Source organism: Haliotis rufescens, unplaced genomic scaffold, assembly GCF_023055435.1.
Source record: "Haliotis rufescens isolate VD_foot unplaced genomic scaffold, xgHalRufe1.0.p SCAF_81, whole genome shotgun sequence".
In the NCBI taxonomy this organism is placed as follows: domain Eukaryota; kingdom Metazoa; phylum Mollusca; class Gastropoda; order Lepetellida; family Haliotidae; genus Haliotis; species Haliotis rufescens.
Window position 1 is genome coordinate 1,408,136 of NW_025964374.1, and position 22,570 is coordinate 1,430,705.

General features: G+C 42.1%; 1 protein-coding gene across 7 annotated transcripts in view; it reads right to left on the minus strand.

The window, feature by feature from the left end:
- The window catches only part of LOC124142034 (putative ferric-chelate reductase 1), a 30,098-nt gene extending 8,236 nt beyond the window's left edge, over positions 1–21,862 (minus strand). The window contains exons 1-11 of one of the 7 annotated variants that reach the window (XM_048390085.1): positions 21,737–21,862; positions 11,391–11,510; positions 8,001–8,217; positions 7,027–7,178; positions 5,965–6,062; positions 5,609–5,789; positions 4,326–4,502; positions 3,294–3,389; positions 2,198–2,351; positions 1,230–1,346; positions 923–1,038 (exon numbers count right to left, since the gene is read on the minus strand). In XM_048390085.1, coding sequence (XP_048246042.1) covers positions 923–1,038; positions 1,230–1,346; positions 2,198–2,351; positions 3,294–3,389; positions 4,326–4,502; positions 5,609–5,789; positions 5,965–6,062; positions 7,027–7,178; positions 8,001–8,211 — 1,302 coding nt within the window. In that variant the 5' untranslated portion in view covers positions 8,212–8,217; positions 11,391–11,510; positions 21,737–21,862. Of the gene's footprint in view, positions 1–922; positions 1,039–1,229; positions 1,347–2,197; positions 2,352–3,293; positions 3,390–4,325; positions 4,503–5,608; positions 5,790–5,964; positions 6,063–7,026; positions 7,179–8,000; positions 8,218–10,473; positions 10,569–11,390; positions 11,511–13,264; positions 13,406–19,644; positions 19,747–21,736 lie in introns of those variants that run through there. The other 6 variants (XM_048390080.1, XM_048390083.1, XM_048390084.1 and 3 more) reach the window with 6 other exon arrangements.
- Between the last annotated feature and the right edge of the window lie 708 nt (positions 21,863–22,570).

Below are 22,570 nucleotides of genomic sequence, written 5' to 3' on the forward strand. Positions count from 1 at the left end.
CGTCAAGATTCTTGCATCAGTGAATTGTAGACTTACATCTAGTCTCTGAAATGAACATATTTTACAGAAAAAGAACAGTTGTTAAATTATAGTTATAAAATATAATAAAAAGGAATCCAGAGACCTTCTTCATTTTCAGATACTGTAGTAATCTAGACTTGCCAAACATTATAGACTTTCATGGGCTGTCTTGGACATATTTGTCTTAGGGTCTGTATGACAGACTAATTGTATATTTCTCCAGTCTTTTATGATGCCCATTCTCTGACATAACTTTTATTTGATTAGTAGTGAGTGAGTTCGGTTTAACGCTGCTTTTAAAAGTATTCCAGTTATATCGCGGCGTGCCCAAGGGACGCAACTCAGCACAGCGAATCGCGGCGCCTCAGACGACTGGGCCACCCGTGCCCCCTATTTGATTAGTAACACGAGCGTTTACGTCAATGATAGCACTGACAACGATATTTGCTAAGTCCTCATACAGTTGTCATGCGTATTTTCCTGTTCGTGCATCTTGCCTACAATAATCTTGGTTACTGGTTACACAGCCATGGAGTGTTTAATGGATAGGGACGAACTAGAGCCTTCCGTGCTTACGCATGTATAGGTTTACTATAGTTCCTTGACACGATTGTGTGAACTCTACATAATAAAATTACATGTTCGTAACAACCTTTAAAAAATTGAAACTTGATCAATCTGAACTAACTACTTGTTATTATCCTCTTTTTTGAGACAAAAAGTATGTTTTGAAGTACTGACCGAAATTATATGTAGTCTCAACAAAAATCCCAAATTGCATTAACGTACTCGTATTGCATTGAGTTGGTCGTATCAATATTTGAATTTAAAACAAATGGTTAAATGTCTGAAAACGGAAACAAAGCCAGGTTCTAAACAAGAAGTCCTGTGGGCATTTTACCTGAAACCATATGTTGGCTCCACCGACGGTCGTATCCGGCCACATGAGCTTGTAGAACCTTGCAATGACCATCCCTACACTGGCCAGAAGTAGCCAGGCGACGGACATCAGACTTCCTGTAAATATTACATCATTGAACATATTCATGCCGGTTTCTCTGTCACAGACAAAGAGACTCACAATCTTCATGAAAGATTCCGTTCCGTTGAAAAAAATGATTGCTTGAATTAATCTCAAATTTAAAAAGTTAAATTATGATATTTTCAGAAACCATGGTAACGGCAGTTTTTCTGGAGGTATAACTCACCATGAGCCTTGACTAGAACAAACTCAAGGGTTACCGCCCCACTGATAGAAGTCTCCTGAAGGTCAATCACAGCAGCCGATATCGTTGGAAGGGAACCATGTTTGCTTTTTGCAAAGCCTGGAAAGAAACATTTCTTGCAATATATATATCGGTATCACACCCGATGCACCTGTTCAACAAGGCTTATATCCTTTCATAGTAGTTAGATTGTTCGCACGTCTCTACGGAGGAGTGAGTGAGTGAGTGAGTGAGTGAGTGAGTTAGGTTCAACACCACTTTGAACAGTATTCCAGTTATATCACGGCGTGTCAGTTTAATGTGGGAGGAAAGTCAGAAGTGATGCAGGTCTCAGACGTTCACCACTTTGGTGACCCCAGCGAGCAGGGGTATGGTGCTGACAAACCTAGAAACATAATCTGGTGTATCGAAACCACAACCATACAGGCTTTTGACATGCCTGTTTAAGGGACGCAACTCTCCACAGCTAATTCCAGCGCCTTCAGTCGACTGGGCCACCAATGCCTCCAACTTATTTGAGAAAATATAGACAATCTATCCGTCTCGTGGTCACCATGCTAGCATTAAATCATGCCTGGTAGCCATTGTGTCCATTAGATCTACGTTGACTCAATACTGATGATTGTCATTGGTACTGCAGTTGTTACTCGGTGAAAGGAGTTGGTTGGTTGGTTGGTTGGTTGGTTGTTTAACGCCGCACTCAGCAATATTCCAGCTATATGACGGCGGTCTGTAAATAATAGAGTCTGGACCAGACAATCCAGTGATTGATATCATGAACATCGATCCACGCAACTGGGATACGATGACATGCATCAACCAGGTCAGCGAACCTGACCACCCGATCCCGTTAGTCGCCTCTTACGTCAAGCATAGTCGACCTTTATGACAAGCATGGGTTGCTGAAGACCTATTCTGAGGACAGGAGGGATAGGGGTGTGGTGACCTACCGGCACTGGCCACGCCTTGTGCTGCCAACAGGTAAAAATCCTGTGTCAGGTTGAAGGAGTTAGGGTCTGATGTACCCCCCGTCTCGCGAAGGAAGGTGCAGTCAAACACGCCGTTGTTGACGGAGCCAGAGACGCCGCTGATGCCATCCTCGGGCTGAAATATATACATCACTCTAGGCACGAAGGTGAGGTAAAATGGGGCTTAACGTCCCGTTCAAGATTTTTTCATTTACATAGTGACGTGCATGGATTCCCAACTCAGACACAGTATACTGACTCCGAGCAGACCAGTCGTTGTTTTATGCCTTAATGTCGAGCCCCAGACAGGGTAACAACAAGTACCATCTTTAACGTCTTTTGGTATGAAACACCGACCTTCCGCTCTGGGCAACCGCTCTATCCACAAGCCTATGGTGCGACAGTTCACGCGATACTTGAAAATATTGATGTTAGAAATATACCCATCATATATTTATAATGTTTACTTGGTTTTGAATCAATAGGGAAATCCTTACCTGTACTCTAATTATAATTATACGAGTGAGTGAGTTGGGTTTAACGCCGCTTTTAACACTATTCCAGTTATATCGCGGCGTGTTAGCTTAATGTGGGAGGAAAGTCCGAAGTGATGCAAGTCTCAGACGTTTACCACTTCGGTGAAACCCACGAGCACGGGTATGGTGCTGACAAACCTAGAAACAGAATTGGGGAGAACCAGGATTCGAACCCACAATCATAGGTTTCTGGTGTGCCCAAGGGACGCAACTCTGCACAGCGAATCGCGGCGCCTTAGACGACTGGGCCACCCGTGCCCCCTATAATTATACGAACCCTACAGACAGTTTAGATGCACGTTTTTATCTTTAAATACAAATCAGCCTCGCTCTTCAAGCAAATAGATCATCCAATATTCCAATCCGTGTTATATTATCGGATGTTTCTTTCATATTAATCTTTTTCAAATACGAAACTCTTTAATCAACGACATACATGTCTTTACCACACATCGGATAGGATATCTATAACAATCAGATCATAAATTTGCGTTTGGTCGTCTCTTAACTGACTTTGTTTATGTCCATGTACAAAAACATACACTGGCCAGTCTTGAATTTGAGTAGCCGGCGTTGAAAGACTGGAACGCCTTGACCACTCCGCCAAAGACGACGCACTCGGTGACGCTATCACCTCCCTGCGACATAAACAAATACTTAAATGAAAGCAAAGTACCACAGAAATATATTGAAATGTATGGGAAGCATGAACTTGTTCGTGGATTTTGTTAAAGTTGGGAAAACACAAGTTCACGATGTAGCGGGTGGGGTGAAATTGGGTTTAACGTCGCGGTCAAGATTATTGCACATATATAGCGACTTGCTTGTGCACGTGTGTGTGTGTGTGTGTGTGTGTGTGTGTGTGTGTGTGTGTGTGTTTGTGTGTGTTTGTGTGTGTGTGGAGTTTATATATAGTTCTAACTCACAAAGAAACCATGCCGCAATTTAACAGGAATACCCCACACAGAAAAGACCTTGTTTTAGTGCCTTGTTCCAGACAGGGTACGACAAGTACAAACTCTTAACGTATTTTGGTATGACGCGGCCGGGGATCGAACCCCCAACTTTCCGCTCTCCCGGCAGACGCTCTACCACTAGACCACGGAGGCGGTCTTTGTGATGGAAAAATACACTTAGGTGAAGTATGCATGCACACAAATCAGTGACGTCACGATCAGCGCATAAAAAAACAAGGGTTTTTTTAGGTGTTGATACTCTTTGCGGTCGTAAAAAATGTTTTGTACTGATATATAAAAACATAAGACAACAAAAATATATGTTTTCAAGTGCAAATCTGCCAAAGCGATCTTAACACTTTTATGACTGATGCACATTACGCAGAGAATAGGTCTTCAGCAACCCATGCTTGCTGTAAAAAGCCACTATACTTGTTGTAAGAGGCGATTAACGGGATCGGGTGGTCAGGCTCGCTGACTTGGTTGATGCACGTCATCGTATCCCCATTGCGTGGATCAATGCTCATGATGTCAATCACTGGATTGTCTGTTCCAGGCTTGATTATTTACAGACCACCGTCATACAGCAAACATACAAACATAATGCAGTACACGTACCATAGACGTGTCCCCGGAGAATCCAATAGCGAAGTACGAGTTCCCGGATGAGAGAGACTTGTACTGGAACCGGATGTTGCTCCCCTCCGTAGACCACGTGACCGAGAACGTGCAGCCAGTGTCGCAATTGTCGAAGCATCCTTTTGTCTTCCCACATTCGGGGTCACGTGAAATGCCCTGTAAGCAACAAGAGTGAGTGAGTGAGTATGGTTTTACGCCGCTTTTAGCAACAGACCAACAACATCACGACGGTGGCGCCAGGAAAGGGCTTCACACATTGTACCCATGTGGAAATCGAACCCGGGTCTGCGGCGTGACGCAGGAAAAAGCAACAAGAATGAAGATTAACGTTTTGACTTAAACGTAATCAATAGTTACCAGGCAGGGTGTATGTATTTTGTTAACTCATAAAACGTTAGGGAACGATAATAAAAAGGGCTCCACCATTTATTCGAAAATATAAGATAGCTGAACCATAAAGAATAGTGAAGAACGAAGCGTGATTTATTTCATTTCCCGAGGCAAGGGAATTAACTGACTCTAAAAGTCCAGTTTCCACCCTTGGAAATTCTGGTAGCGCTATCCGTGGGTATTATGGGTTATGTCCCTTTGCTTTAACTTCAAACAAAATGGCGGCGCCCAGTCAAGACGATCTGAACGATGAAGAAGATTTATATTGTAATAAAACGGGTCTTACATCGCGACATGACTCAAATCACGTTATTTACGACTTTGATTTACATGAAAATATTTGAAGAATCTGTCGACGCCCAGTTGACGGTGCACATCCTTTGCAAATCCTGCAGCCGACCGAAATCTGCACGTTGAAATCCATGTTGTTTACGAACCAGATATCGATTTCGATACGCGATTTTGATTGGACTATGCATAAACTCGTTAGTCCAGCCAGAATACAACTCCATAATTCCAGCCTAGTTCGGCTAGGATGGAAACTGGACTTTTACACTCAGTTAACCCCCTTGCCTAGGGAAGAGTGAGTTATTGAGTATTGCTTTACGCCGCTTTTAGCAATATTCCAGCAATATCACGGCGGGGGACACCAGAAATGGACTTCACACATTGTACCCATGTCAGGAATCGAACCCGGGTCTTCGGCGTGACGAGCGAACGCTTAAACCACTAACCTTGGGAGGATGAAGACTGTAATCATAATGTATACTTTGGACCACAACAGCGTGTGGAAATGAGATGATGAGCATTGAAAATCATCATTTGGGAAGGAGCAGTGCAAATCAACACAATTTGTGATACAGGTTTCTCACCACCGAAGGTACCGAAGGCGCCGTAGACACTGTTGTCCCTCCTGTTGTTGAAGTGCAAGGTGCCATTGTCGCCGTCATCAGCGACGCCTCGGTGACGCTGAGTGCACCAGCCGTGGCATCAGTCAGAACGGCGGAGGTCACGCCGACCCAGAAGACCGGTTCAGTCTTCACAAACGTCGTTCTGGAATAATCATTAACATCATACAACATGCTGCAATAAAAACAATCACTTTGACGGTTTGGTGACATGCACACAGATGTATGTGTGGCTGTTTGTGCTGGTGATGGTTTACCTGGTCCCGCCGTGATAAAGATGGCGTTAAACAGCATTCACTCACTCACTAACTATCTCTCACCTGAAGATGATGTGCCCTGTCGCCGGAGTAGGAGCCGTCCATTGCAAAGTCAATCTGGATTTGGGGCTGCTATTGATATGTGTCAGTCCACGTTCTGTCTGTAAAATAGAGGACCTCTATTTCATTGTTCATTCCGAAATAACGTGTATTTATTCCGAACTGTTGATTATTTGACCGTTTGTATGACGAATTGTTTGTCTGTTGTGGTGGCCGAGAGGGGATATTGTTTCTCGCCTTTCTCGCGAGAGGAGAAAGTATGGTGGCCGAGAGGGGATATTGCTTTCTCGCCTTTCTTTCGAGAGGAGAAAGTATGGTGGCCGAGAGGGGATATTGTTTCTCGCCTTTCTCGCGAGAGGAGAAAGTATGGTGGCCGAGAGGGGATATTGCTTTCTCGCCTTTCTCGCGAGAGGAGAAAGTATGGTGGCCGAGAGGGGATATTGCTTTCTCGCCTTTCTCGCGAGAGGACAAAGTATGGTGGCCGAGAGGGGATATTGTTTCTCGCCTTTCTCGCGAGAGGAGAAAGTATGGTGGCCGGGAGAGGACATATATCTCTCTCTCCATCCATCTCTATAATTCTCACAGCTGTTTTGCCTTTTAAACCTAGAATTTTTCAACATTTTGTTGTCGATAAATATGTTAGATATAGATACAGAATGCTATCTCGTTTAGTTTGTATACACGCATGTATTATTTTATTATAATCAATTACCAAGATGCACATACACTACAACAGAAAAATCCTTTACTTTTAATATATTTCGAAAAATCAAATGCCAAAAGCAATATTTATGGACGACAATATTACAGCATTCACACTGTAACATCATATACTACTCAAAACAAGTTAACGAATACCCACAATTATAAGATTGTGTTTTGCAATATAATCAGCCATGACTGATTACTTATAGTCATATGAACGAACTGGGTGTTCTTTAACTTCTTTTGAAAGGTATATATTTACATTTAACCTCATTTATTTAGAGCGTATTGCCATGACACCAATACGGAAAAAGAAAATCCGAATTAAAACAAGCCCGTCTAAATTCTTCCGTAACTTACAGCATCACCGTTGTTGCAGCGTTTCTGGGTGGTTGCAGCGTCAATGGATGTGAACTCTCCTATCAGCTCATCGTTGTCATTGTTGGGGTCCGCCCGACGAGCTTGAATCAGGAACCCTCCAAACTCCTCCCCGCATCGCCCCTCCAGCGTCACTGGGGGGAAATGATACCTCACCTTATTTTAAAGTTAATGGTCAGTCCGGTTTTACCGTGATTTTCTCTCTTTACCAGATAATGATACCACGAGGAAAAGAAGTGAAACTGGTAGTTACTATAGACACGCAGAGGGCCTGACACTGAACCAGTGCTTGAGTGAGTGAGGGATTTAGGTTCTACGCCATATTTCAGCTCCAGAAAACATGAATTGGTTTCACACGTTTTGTTCGTCTGTTGAATCGAACCACAAGGCTCTACCATGGTCCCTTGTGTAGTTGATGAGTTTTGTTTCAACCGCTCTGAAGAGCGAGTTACTAAACAACGGGGCCAACGGTTGCTCTCAAAAGGGCTATTAGCTATTGCTGAGCAACTATAAATGCCAGCAGAGTATGAGATCGTGGCATAAACATGGGATTTGTTTGATTGTTTGTGGTTAATCAACGCACCGTGACGGCGGTCTCTAAAAAGCCGAGTCTGACTCAGACAATCCAGTGATTGATATCATGCGAGTCGGGGCAAAATGGGACCCAGGCACCGATTCTGACAACCCCATCCATTAGGTCGCCTCTTACGACCAGTATAGTCTTCTGGGGACCTATTATAACCCGAAATTCCCATGGGGGGTGAAGGCGTTAGAGGGGACCTCCGAATCCATCTACCCATCTACCCCGGAGATATTTTAGATAATCTCTCAACTATGAGTAGATGAGTCACCCGGAAACCGAAAACTATTCAAACGAATTGACACACCGAATATCATTATTGTAAATCCTGAACACCGTACTGCCTGAACACCGTACACAAGGGACCAGTAACTACCTTCGATTGTCTCCCCTGCCGTGTACGTAGTCTTCGACGTCAGCACCACGAATGGCGAATCCGTTGTCTGTGCGGTAGTCGTGTGGCTGGGTGTAAGGCTCGCACAACCGGTAGTACCAGCGCCGCTGGTATATGCACGTGCTTCACGTGCAAACACCAGCACTAACAACAGGACGAAGCGAGGACATACGGAAAGCCTTAAGATTCTCATAGCTATCTGAAATAGAATTATATCCAGTAAATGATAAGAAGTATGAATCAATAAGGATTAATCCTATCTTATCTTTTCTTAAATCTGTCATACATCTAACGCAGAATATTGAAAAAGCATGATCAGTCAAGGCGGGAAATACCAATGCGAATTGTCTGCGCACTGTGGAAACAAATTCATCATCGCAATCCATATGCATATACATTCCATATGCCTCCACAAGTTAAAGAAAAGAAAGACCATTGAGCACGGACCTCCATAACTCGACAGTGGTTAATGAGTGAGTGAGTGAGTTTGGTTTAACGTCGTTTAACGGTATTCAAGTTATTTCACGCCGTGTCAGAATAAATGGGACACTTTATCGGTGTGTCCCCTTAGATTCGAACCCAAGACCAGATCATGGCGGCTAGTGGTGCAAGATGGTGGATATGTAGTGAAGCTGAGTATTTTGTGTAGATGGCCGCCGCATGGACTACAATTCTCGCCAACCAGTTCGTCCAGAAGAGATGACGAGATCTGCCTTGTTTATTTGTTTGATGTTTAACGTTGCACTCGGCAATATTCCAGCTGTATGACGGCGGTTGTAAATAATCAAATCTGGACCAGACAATCCAGTCATTGACATCATGAACATCGATCGACGCAATTGGGATACGATTACAAGTATCAACCAATCGCGTTAGTCGCCTCTTACAAGCATGGGTTACTGAAGGCCGATTCTAGTCCGATCTTCACGGTTGATACAAGAAAACCTTACGGTGAGGCATCTACGCGGCATGTTGTATCATTAGGTTGAAAAGACAATCTTTGTGATGCCAATGAAGAAATGTCGTTTAACATCGCAGAGCGAAAAACTGTTGCAATCACGTGCACCCATATGCAGTGTGTGATGTGCCTTCCCACATGATTTTAGGGTTGTCAGCACAATACCCGTGCATCACTTCGGGCTTTCCTCTCACGTTAAGCCGACACGCCGTGGTATAACAGGAATACTGTTCAAAGCGACGTTAAACCCAACTCACTCGCTCACTTGCCGAAGTGATGCGACTTACAGTGTGTGATGTGACTTGATGTGTGATATGACTTGCTGTGTGATGTGACTTGCTGTGTGAAGTAACTTGCTTTGTGATGTGACTTGCTGTGTGTGAAGTGACTTGCTGTGTGATGTGACTTACCGTGTGTGGTGTGACTTACCGTGTGTGATGTGACTTACCGTGTGTGATGTGACTTGCTGTGTGTGATGTGACTTGCCGTGTGTGATGTGACTTGCTGTGTGTGATGTGAATTGCTGTGTGTGATGTGAATTGCTGTGTGTGATGTGACTTGCCGTGTGTGATGTGAATTGCCGTGTGTGATCTGACTTACCGTGTGTGATGTGACTTGCCGTGTGAGATGTGACTTACTTGGTGTGATGTGACTTGCCGTGTGTGATGTGACTTACGTGTATGATCTGACTTGCCGTGTGTGATGTGACTTACCGTGTGTGATGTGAATTGCCGTGTGTGATGTGACTTACCGTGTATGATCTGACTTGCCGTGTGTGATGTGAATTGCTGTGTGTGATGTGAATTGCTGTGTGTGATGTGACTTGCCGTGTGATGTGAATTGCTGTGTGTGATGTGACTTGCCGTGTGTGATGTGACTTGCCGTGTGTGATGTGACTTGCCGTGTGTGATGTGAATTGCCGTGTGTGATGTGACTTGCCGTGTGTGATGTGACTTGCCGTGTGTGATGTGAATTGCTGTGTGTGATGTGACTTACCGTGTGTGATGTGACTTACCGTGTGTGATGTGACTTGCTGTGTGATGTGACTTGCCGTGTGTGATGTGACTTGCTGTGTGTGATGTGACTTGCCGTGTGATGTGACTTGCTGTGTGTGATGTGACTTGCCGTGTGATGTGACTTACCGTGTGTGATGTGACTTGCCGTGTGATGTGACTTGCTGTGTGTGATGTGACTTGCCGTGTGAAGTGACTTGCTGTGTGTGATGTGACTTGCCGTGTGATGTGACTTACCGTGTGTGATGTGACTTGCCGTGTGTGATGTGACTTACCGTGTGTGATGTGACTTGCTGTGTGTGATGTGACTTGCTGTGTGTGATGTGACTTGCCGTGTGTGAAGTGACTTGATGTGTGTGATGTGACTTGCCGTGTGTGATGTGACTTACCGTGTGTGATGTGACTTACCGTGTGTGATGTGACTTGCCGTGTGTGATGTGAATTGCCGTGTGTGATGTGACTTACCGTCTGTGATGTAAATTGCCGTGTGTGATGTGACTTGCCGTGTGTGATCTGACTTGCCGTGTGTGATGTGACTTACCGTGTGTGATCTGACTTACCGTGTGTGATGTGACTTACCGTGTGTGATGTGACTTGCTGTGTGTGATGTGACTTGCTGTGTGTGATGTGACTTGCCGTGTGTGATGTGACTTGCCGTGTGTGATGTGACTTACCGTGTGTGATGTGACTTACCGTGTGTGATGTGACTTGCTGTGTGTGATGTGACTTGCTGTGTGTGATGTGACTTGCCGTGTGTGAAGTGACTTGCTGTGTGTGATGTGACTTGCCGTGTGTGATGTGACTTACCGTGTGTGATGTGACTTACCGTCTGTGATGTGACTTGCCGTGTGTGATGTGACTTGCTGTGTGTGATGTGACTTACCGTGTGTGATGTGACTTACCGTGTGTGATGTGACTTACCGTGTGTGATGTGACTTACCGTGTGTGATGTGACTTACCGTCTGTGATGTAAATTGCTGTGTGTGATGTGACTTGCCGTGTGATGTGACTTACCGTGTGTGATGTGACTTACCGTCTGTGATGTAAATTGCCGTGTGTGATGTGACTTACCGTCTGTGATGTAAATTGCCGTGTGTGATGTGACTTACCGTGTGTGATGTGACTTGCTGTTTGTGAAGTGACTTGCTGTGTGATGTGAATTGCCGTGTGTGATCTGACTTGCCGTGTGATGTGACTTACCGTGTGTGATGTGACTTGCTGTGTGATGTGACTTGCTGTGTGTGATGTGACTTGCCGTGTGTGATGTGACTTGCTGTTTGTGAAGTGACTTGCTGTGTGATGTGAATTGCCGTGTGTGATCTGACTTGCCGTGTGATGTGACTTACCGTGTGTGATGTGACTTGCTGTGTGATGTGACTTACCGTGTGTGATGTGACTTACCGTGTGTGATGTGACTTGCCGTGTGTGATCTGACTTGCCGTGTGTGATGTGACTGCCCAGATAACTACGTACATCGCCGCTGAACGTCAACAAACTACCATGGGTCGAGACACCTGAAGACTGTCAACTAAAACAGTTAGTTCAAAATCATTCACGTGAAGCGTACCTCAATTATTTATTCGATCACCAGTAATCAATACCTATATTTCTGCCATGTCATTCTTTGAACTAAAGAATTAGTGCTGAGTCACTCTACAGCTGGCGGCGTTAACTTGATTTACTGAAAAGGACCAAGTATTGATTCCTCAGCACGTCATTGTGTAGTCTTAAATAGTCCGTAACATTTGCCTAGAGAGTGTCTTCCTTGGCTTTCTCCTTGATAATGTCTTAAACTTTCGGAATCGCTGTATGTTTCATTATATAATTTAAGATTATAATTGAAGTTTGAAGGCTTATAAGGACGAGCCATCCCCAAACCCCTTTCCTTTAGATGCACTATTAGTCAAGTAAGTCGATTTATCTTCCCAAAAATATATATCTACCTGCAAAAGAAAGTACACATTTATGTTTGATGGTAGCTAAAACAAAACAGGAAATAGTTATTCGATGGTGATGTATTTGATACGGGTATCATAGTTATGTTTTGGATCTTACTTTTGCGGTGTTTCGGCGACTGTTTTCGGCTTAATATATTTTTTGGCTCGCATCCAGTTTTCAGATGTATACTTCTTTTATCCGTTAAATTATAAACCACATGAAAAAAGCCGAAACAATTAAACAGAGCATTCAGATTCAATAAAAGTCACAGTTCACCACGTCTGAAGAGTTCTTCAGTCGTATCAGTCTGTATACCAACTGTGTGTTGATAAAAGCTCTAAGGGGGTCTGTTATTTTCCTTAGTGTAAATTAGTTTTTGCGTGTAAAAACAAGTCTCATTTCTATGTAGATTTTATAAAACATTTTATATGTAAATAAATACAAGTTTCCAAACAGTTTTTTTTCTGTCGTATTATTTCTGCCGGCTACAATGGCTCACATTCCATGACACTGTCAGGTAAGAGACGGTGTATTTTATGTTTATGTCACACGTATTATAGAAAGGAAGGTTAAAACGAATAAAATACAACATCCGTGTCCAAGGTGCACTAGCAACATAATGAACAATATAAAAGCACCAGCTATTTTTTTGTGTGTAAATATGATAAAAAAACATCATGCATATTTCGGGCAAAGGATTAAAAGCAAGTGTTATAGTATCAAAGCCATTCCTGGTCCGGATTTGTGATCCATTGCATGTTGACATAAGAAAACAATTTAGTAATAAATACTATATTCTTGATCCCCCAAGTCATAAATTTTAGACCCGTGAAGATCCGGGGTAGAATAGGTCTTCAGCAACCCATGCTTGCCGTAAAAGGCGACTATGCTTATAGTAAGAGGCGACTAACTGGATCGGGTGGTCAGGCTCGCTGACTTGGTTGATGCATGTCATCGTTTCCCAATTGCGTGGATCGATAATCATGATATCAATCACTGGAGTGTCTGGTCCAGTCTCGATTATTTAAAGACCGCCGTTATATAGCTGGAATATTGCTGAGTGCGGCGTTAAACAGCAAATAAACAAACAAACATAAACTGTGCTTATAAATCAAACTGACCACAGTGTATACACAAGAAATCAACTCATTCATTCCACGATTTTTTAGGAAATCATGCAGCCATGATATTGTGTCTACCTGTTGGTGTGTCAGTCAAATAGATACCTTCTACAACATATAACTAGTTATTACACTATCGATCTGTTGCCCCCTCTGCATCAGTGAATGAAGATCGATTGAACCGGCCCTCCTCACAAGTATAGACGTCATACTTACTGGCTGATATTCCGATAGAGGTTAAAGCGACCAGCAATTATACTGCATCGTTTAAGACATATATAGATTCCATCTAGGTGACAGTTTAATACATCAATGTGACCTCCCAGTGTGCATCACATTGAAACATGTCTGTCAGCTGATCATGGAGCAAGTCTATGAAACATGATAGCCGGGTATCTCACGACCTACAAATCGATGCCGTTGTCATGGTGATATAAACAACACGTGGTGTTTATTCGAATTGTTTGAAACACCTGACGAAATTGTGTTTCATAACGTATACTAAGTCCGTTTGATGCAAAATCGTACCGATGAAATGCAAAATAAATAAATACCCTAAAGCAACAATTCGTCTTAAATGTCATATAAAAGTTATTTTTTGTCAATACCAACTCGTCACCATATAATTTCAGACATTAACAAACTCTCATGTAATTGTTGGTGTTTTATGCCTGTTGTCTCAAGGGGGTCTGCAGTGTAAACTAAATAGCCCTATATTCGCACGTGCGATTCGCACGTGTTAGACCAACCCACTACACTGTACTGTCTTTTCTGTAATAAAATCCTGTCAATAAAAAGTCTAAATCAGAAGCGTTTCTTTCTGTAGTAGTTATTAAAATCAATATACAATGAGAATCTGTAAGATATTCTCAAGGCAAAATTAGATATGTTCTTGGTACTGTTATTCAGCTAATTTCAAATGCAAATAATATAATAAACAGAACGAGCTCAATATATCATAATAATACATGATGAAATTCACAAATTATTTGAAAACCTTGGTATTTCACGTTTATGACTATTTCAAGTTGGACGGGGTGCATTGACAAAGTTGAGACTAGATTTAAAGCTTTAAAATTATTATTTCAGTTGACAGTAACAGTGACAATTAAAATATCCCTATGTTTCGCGATGCCCTTAAGCTGTTATGTTTATTGCGCAGACCCCCTTGTAACAACAAGCATTTAAAAAACAACAATCACATGATAGTTTGTTAAACAACTCTTTCTCTACTTCATGACAATGTCTGAAATTATGGTGACGTTTGTTTGTTGGTTGTTTAACGCCGCACTCAGCAATATTCCAGCTATATAACGGCGGTCTGTAAATAATCGAATCTGGACCAGACAATCCAGTGATTGACATCATGATCATCGATCCACGCAATTGGGATACGATGACATGCATCAACCAAGTCAGCGAGTCTGACCACCCGATCCCGTTAGTCGCCTTTTACGGCAAGTATGGGTTGCTGAAGACCTATTCTACTCCGGATCTTCACAGGTCAATTATGGTGACGAGTTGGTATGGACAAATAAATAACTTTCTTGCAATTTAAGACGAATTGTTGCTTTCGGATTTATATCCTTTTTTGACATTTTATCCGTCCAATTTTGCAGCAAACAGATTGAATATATTAAGTATATTCGAAGATCATACAAATCCGGTTGATGGCATAAAACATTAACAGGCTCTCTCAAAGGAATATCCAACTCGAAGGCAGTGTTTTATGTCTGTATGTATCGGGTGGATGTCACGCCTGACCGAATGTGTATAAAATGCAAGACAAGGATCGACCCATGTTTTCTGCTGTGTCATGCTGCGGCCATTCTTTTACCTCGTAGCTAATACATACCTGACTAACACTTCCTTTTCTGAGACAATAAGAAATCAATAATGAATCAGTTGCAACTAGAGTAGTTTGTATCTTCTAGCTATTAAAAGGGAAGACTTTCAAATATTGATCCGCCATTGTATATGTGGGCTACTGGAGTGGACGAATGGATTGATTCAACCTTTTATGAGAGAATCATAAGATAATAAGTCTGTTTACTTCAGTCATAAGATCGTACTAAAGTGATGAGTCTTCGTCTGTGAATATAAAACGCCAACGCCAGAGAATAAACAGTATCGATTATCTGCCGAAACGATTCTGTTGGGTTTAAAAGGCAAAATAGCGGTGAAAAATGGGTCTATAAACATCAGTGATGACACAGGTGTCTGCGAAAGAATATTAAAGTAAATCTACTTCCATAGAGAAAGTGCCTGGATTTTTCAATCATATGAAATGGCATAATGACATAAATACTAGTGAGATGGGTTTTACGCCACTTGTATAACCAGAAATGAGCCTTCGGCGTGAAAAGCGACTGCTTTAACCTCTTGGCTACCCAACCGCCCCATCTCAGTAAACATTTACGGATAACATGCATAAATTTGTCTTTCGTATATATGCGTCAACAGTGTTAAAGGTATTTAATCCTTTTTGTTGACTTAACGGGAGGTTTTTGATCCTTTTCGTTGGCTAAACCGGAGGTATTTGATCCTTTTTGTTGGCTAAACGGAGGGTATTTGATCCTTTTTGTTGGCTTAACGGAATGTACACTCTCTCAAATAAGAAACGCAACCCCAGTCTGAAAATGTTAGAAAGCCCCCAAAAGAAAAATGTTGATTGTAAATACAGTTTTTCTGATATGCACGGATACCATGTACACTGTTTATTAACGTAAGCGCCCAAACACATTAATTTTCGTGCACAAGGGCATTTTATTGTTACTTTTATCATAGTGAGCAAAATTTTCACGTGGCCCATGCCAAAAGCCTCATGCACGTGCAATTCATGGAAAGAGCAGTAGAAGTATGGGTTTATAAAAGCACGTGTTGGTTAGTGATTCACTCTATCATTTTCACCGAAAGACAAGGTCGAATATGCCACGGTTGAGTGCTGCAGATCGAAATATCGCCATTGGTCGTATTGAGGCCGGACAAAGCTTTGGAAACGTTGCCTGGCACCTCAATATTCATAAAACAACGATTCCCTACTTTGGAGCCAATACACCCAGTTTCATGCAACTGAAGATCGCCCCAGAAGTGGTAGGCCAAGTGTTACCACACCACCTCAGGATCGATTCATCCGGGTCACCCACCTACGTAATCGGCTAGCCACACCTACCGTCACTGCAAGATAGGTGCCAGGTTTGAGAAGAGTGTCCGCACAAACAATTAGGAACCGTCTACGAGGGGCGGGTCTACGTGCAAGAAGATCACTTATTGGACCTGTTTTACGCCACGAACATCGACGCCAACGACTCAGGTGGTGCACCAACGTTCGGATATGGACCCTCAGAAACTGGAGGCGCGTCTGGTTTAGTGACGAATCACGTTTTCGCTTACAACGCCGTGACGGAAGACAGCGTGTCTATAGAAGAGGAAACTAACGTTTTGCCCCGAAATGTGTTCGGCAGGTCGACAGATTTGGTGAAGGGAGCGTCATGGTGTGGGGAGCCATGTCTTACAACCAAAGATCAGACTTGGTGATCATTTGTGGCAATTTGACAGCCAAGCGCTATATCAATGACGTTTTACAGCCTCATCTTCTGCCGATTATCGACCAACAGAGAGAGCTCTATCAACACGACAACGCCCAGCCGCACACTGTTCATGCAACAGTGAATTTTCTCCAGAATTCTAACGTCAACGTGTTACCATGGCCCTCCCGATCACCAGACATCAACCCAATCGAACATCTTTGGGATTATCTGGATCGACGAGTACGTGCACGTACACCGCCGCCGAGACGTTGGATGCACTAGCCGTTGCACTGCAGGAGGAGTGGAGAGCAATCCCTCAGGAAAGAATCCGGCGTCTAATCCGTTCTGTTCCAAGGAGGTGCAATGCTGTGATCGCAGCTCGTGGCGCTCATACGAGGTACTGAGAAAGACGCCCCCTTGCGTCAAGTCAATCTTAGTGAGAGAACTGTCGAAGCCTGGACTTAAACTTGCATAACTGTACTGCCACCATGCCAAATTTCATGTTGTTGTCTTCAATAATAAATGTGTTATAATAACTTGAATATTGAGATAAACATCTTGAAAATATAGGGGTTGCGTTTCTTTTTTGAGAGAGTGTATTTGATCCTTTTTGTTGACTGAACGGGAGGTTTTTGATCCTTTTCGTTGGCTAAACGGGAGGTATTTGATCTTTTTTGTTGGCTAAACGGAAGGTATTTGACCCTTTTTGTTGACTAAACGGGAGTTTTTTTACCCTTTTTGTTGACTTAACGGGAGGTATTTGACCCTTTTTGTTGACTTAACGGGAGGTATTTGATCCTTTTTGTTGACTTAACGGGAGGTATTTGATCCTTTTTGTTGGATAACGGAAGGTATTTGATCCTTTTTATTGACTTAACGGGAGGTATTTTATCTTTTTTGTTGGCTAAACGGGAGGTATTTGATCCTTTTTGTTAACTTAACGAGAGGTTTTTGATCCTTTTCGTTGGCTTAACGGGAGGTATTTGATCCTTTTCGTTGGCTAAACGGGAGGTATTTGATCCTTTTTGTTGACTTAACGGGAGGTTTTTTACCCTTTTTGTTGACTTAACGGAAGGTATTTGACCCTTTTTGTTGGCTTAACGGGAGGTTTTTGATCTTTTTTGTTGGCTAAACGGGAGGTATTTGATCCTTTTTGTTAACTTAACGAGAGGTTTATTATCCTTTTCGTTGGCTGAACGGGAGGTATTTGATCCTTTTTGTTGACTTAACGGGAGGTTTTTGATCCTTTTTGTTGACTAAACGGAAGGTATTTGACCCTTTTTGTTGACTAAACGGGAGTTTTTTTACCCTTTTTGTTGACTTAACGGGAGGTATTTGATCCTTTTTGTTGACTTAACGGAAGGTATTTGATCCTTTTTGTTGACTTAACGGGAGGTATTTGATCTTTTTTGTTGGCTGAACGGGAGGTATTTGATCCTTTTTGTTGGCTTAACGGGAGGTTTTTTATCCTTCTCGTTGGCTATACAGGAGGTATTTTATCCTTTGTGTTGGCTAAACGGAAGGTATTTGAGCCTTTTTGTTGACTTAACTGGAGGTATTTGATCCTTTTCGTTCGTTAAACGGGAGGTATTTGATCCTTTTTGTTGACTTAACGGGAGGTTTTTGATCCTTTTCGTTGGCTAAACGGGAGGTATTTGATTTTTTTTGTTGGCTAAACGGAAGGTATTTGACCCTTTTTGTTGACTAAACGGGAGTTTTTTTACCCTTTTTGTTGACTTAACGGGAGGTATTTGACCCTTTTTGTTGACTTAACGGGAGGTATTTGACCTTTTTTGTTGACTTAACGGGAGGTATTTGATCCTTTTTGTTGGATAACGGAAGGTATTTGATCCTTTTTGTTGACTTAACGGGAGGTATTTGATCTTTTTTGTTGGCTAAACGGGAGGTATTTGATCCTTTTTGTTGACTTAACGAGAGGTTTTTGATCCTTTTCGTTGGCTGAACGGGAGGTATTTGATCCTTTTTGTTGACTTAACGGGAGGTTTTTGATCCTTGTCGTTGGCTAAACGGGAGGTATTTGATCCTTTTTGTTGACTTAACGGGAGGTTTTTTACCCTTTTTGTTGACTTAACGGAAGGTATTTGACCCTTTTTGTTGGCTTAACGGGAGGTATTTTATCTTTTTTGTTGGCTAAACGGGAGGTATTTGATCCTTTTTGTTGACTTAACGAGAGGTTTTTTATCCTTTTCGTTGGCTGAACGGGAGGTATTTGATCCTTTTTGTTGACTTAACGGAAGAAATTTTATCATTTTTGTTGACTTCGCGGTGAACAAAACCAAAACGATTTAAGAGATAGTTCAACAGAATATCTATGATTAATGTCATGTTATTTTCCAAAGGATTTTCACTGCCTTTTAATCACCATGCATGGATTACTCCGATGGCGTAAGTCTGGCTTCGTCGCAGATAGCTACATGTAGTTTGGACTCAGGAAGACCTACAGTAGCACCTAGCGCTTAAAACGACACAGTAGAGATTCATTCGTCAGTAGAACAACATATTGATTGAACGTATCTCTCATGCTGGACAAATGGTTTGATGGTAGTATGGTAACATGGTAGTATCGTTTATATTTTTAGGTGAACAATTGCCTTGCCTTTGCATGCGTTTGTCCCGGGTGCCCCTAGTGGGACAGTACGCTCATCTTTTCGCGAACACCTGGTATCATCACTCTTTGATAGTGATACAAAAACACATGCTTATGATATAGTCGGAATCGTACAATGGACTGCTTTTGGCAGAGAATTCTTATGGTTTTGACTTTTAGCTACACTAAGTCTATATTCAAGTCACTTATGAAATGGTCACTCGTGAGCCACCTTTAAGCCCTGGAGTTGACAATAACTGGCCACGGCTATATAACATGCACCTGTTCTGGTGTTATTCTATATATAGTCACAACCAGAAATACCCATCGTAGTTAGACGCGATGACAGTCATGACCACCGAACGGTATATAAACAAAATTTTAAAAAAGTAGCTGGTGAAATATCTATGAGGATGAAGAGTTTCAAATAATGTAATTGAAGGCGTCATAATACTCACAAGATCTGCGAGACAGGATACCTCGGGCTGCCACCATGTGCATGTCAATACCGCTAGGACAACGGTTACGGTAGACTGGACGTGTGAGACACGAGATCCATGGCGGCGTGCGCTCATTACAGTCAGGCCATGCTTCTTTCAAATATGGTTTACGGATATTTTTATCACCTATTCATTGAAACACCTATTAAATTGAAATACGTTTAAAGTTGTGTCGCTCCATATTTTATTTGCCATAAATAAAGTAAACTGCCGGACAAGAGAAAATATACACCCGTGTTTGTTTGATGGAACAAACAAAATGGTTATTCGATGGTGATGTATTTGATATGGATACCATAGGCGATATAATAAGCATTATATCAATGAGTATCTTGCAACAGGCGACTGATTTCAGCCTAGTAACGTGTGCAATTGTTTGGTTAAATCCAATTTTCAAGTGTGTACTTGCTTTTGGCCGGCAGTTTAGTTTCTATCAGTGGGCTTAGTTTGTTGTGTTTAACGCCGCACTCAGCAATATTCCAGCTGTATGACGGCGGTCTGTAAATAATCGAGTCTGGGCCAGAAAATCCAGTGACTCGCATCATGAGCATCGATCCACAATTGGGATATGATGACATGCATCAACCAGGTCAGCGAGCCTGACCATCCGATCCCGTTAGTCGCCTCTTACAAGCATGGGTTGCTGAAGACCTATTCCTCCCCGGATCTTCACCAGTGGGCGTAGTGGGGAAACTATTGGATGTTTACTATTATTATATTTTGTGGAGCGAATTTTTTTCAAGTTTACTAATTCGATGTTTTCCGCTACACGAGAGGGACGTTTAGTATGACCTTCGTTGGAAATATTAAGAGTAACATTTGCTTTACTTGAATTTTTTTTGTCGGGAAAACAAAAATATGTTTTTAACTAGTTTCCATAGTACCATCAGCCCTTATAGATTTGAGGAAATTGTGACATGCAAATACAATTGTTTTACATTGTCTCCAATTTTCGAACGTTAAAATTAGTTATGGAATGGTGTTCCGTACGAGTTAATTCAGAATTCACTCTCAAATAAGAAAATAGAATAAGATACAAGCAATCAGTCCGATCAACCAAATGTTCTCGCTTACTTGCTGTGGAGGTTGTGAAACTCACCGAATATAACAATATAAATGTCGTGATAACAGAAAAGAGCATAAAAGACTGAAATGGTTAACAATGTGTCTACACGTCGTGTGAGGAATGTTGGGTCAATCTTGGGATGGTTCTACGTCAAGTTAATAATTCTATTTTTTGTTTGTGAAACTTCAAGGCTGCAGAAAATTACTCCCTGAAAATTACAATTCGATCTTGTTTGAAAAGGAACATAAGTTTGTTGTTTGTTGTTTAACGCACTCTGCAATATCCCTGCTATATGGTGGCGGCCTGAACATTTTCGAGTCAGACAAACCAGTCAGAAGCTGGGCGTAAGTAATTGGGAAATTCATGTAACTGATACGCCTTTGGGGGTATGTGCTCTCAGTACACAGAACTTACTAAGGTGATCCTGGTAAACCTGGAAGAATCGGAGAAACCAGGCTTAAGGACGACTGCATGCTGTAAGTAACCTGGTATCGTTGCTGTGATCTGTCGATGGTTCTCACACGTAATTACACTGGCAACCATTCGTGCGGTCTGGCCTGCATGCAGTCGTCATAAAGCCTGGTTTCTCTGATTCTTCGTAAGTCTTGGCATGGCGCTGGTGTCGTTACAAGAATGTTAGATCCACGTATCGGGGTGCCGTTCATCAGAAAAGGCACAAGGAAAAGCAAGTGAATTATGATCTCATTGAAAGCAGTTGGGACTTTGTACCATGGTCGTTTGTTAAGATGTGTTTTGGCGACCAATTATATCCATATTTGTGTCACTTTATGGCCGTTGACGTTAAATATGGATACAGACTAACATGAAAAACGAGATACCTCCAAACAAATGCATTTGTATTTGGAAAACTGACGGGTAAGTGACATTTTTTGCGGTACAGTAAGTATTTTTAACATTTTTTGCGGTACAGTATATATTTTTAACAAAAAAAATTGCGGTACAGTAAATATTTTTAAAACTCACTTTTCCTCTCACGCACGAAGTGAGCCACTGTGTCAGTCTCAGGGTGAGCTCGTGCAGTCCACGCACCTGCAACTGGTCCCAGGTACAGCTCCAGCCGCGTCGGAGATACGTGTTGACAATGAGACACCAATAGTTTTATAACCCCTCTTTCTATAAACTGTATACATAACTACCACATAACACACGTGGATATGTAGTTGAATCCAAAGTGTCACCCGGGAATATCAGATTATATATTATATAGACCCGAAAGTGAAGGCATGCTGATATACGGTTTATTGTCTTACATGCCACAGGATAATATTTCAATGTATCAGCACTCTGCTTAGTGATCCGGTATTCGGTCTAAGTGGTTAAAGTGAGTGACCTGGGTTTAGCCCTGCTATTTACATTATTGTGTTATATCAGGTCGTGCCATGTGTGAGAAAGACCGAAGTGATGTAGGTCACTGGAGTTTGCCACTTCTGTGAAACGGGTGTCCTAATCGAGGTTGGTGTGGTGCTGACAAACCAAGGATCATAATCAGGGTGAATCTGGGATTCGAACACAAGATAACAGGATTCCGGCACATCAAATTTATGCACAGCGAATTCGACAATTGGGACACACTTACCCCTGTGCATAATAATGAGTGTAGCCTATCAAAATTATAATTGTGCATTAAGACTAATGTATCATTTGGGTTTAATGTAGCCATTTTTAGTAAAGGGTTAATACAACCGGGTCCAGAACGGTAGTGAGAGCTTAGAGCTGATTTTAATTAGATTGTTTGGTCTAGTAGCTAAAGCATTGAATCGCATTGAAATACTAACAGTAGCAGAGTGTGTGAAGCCA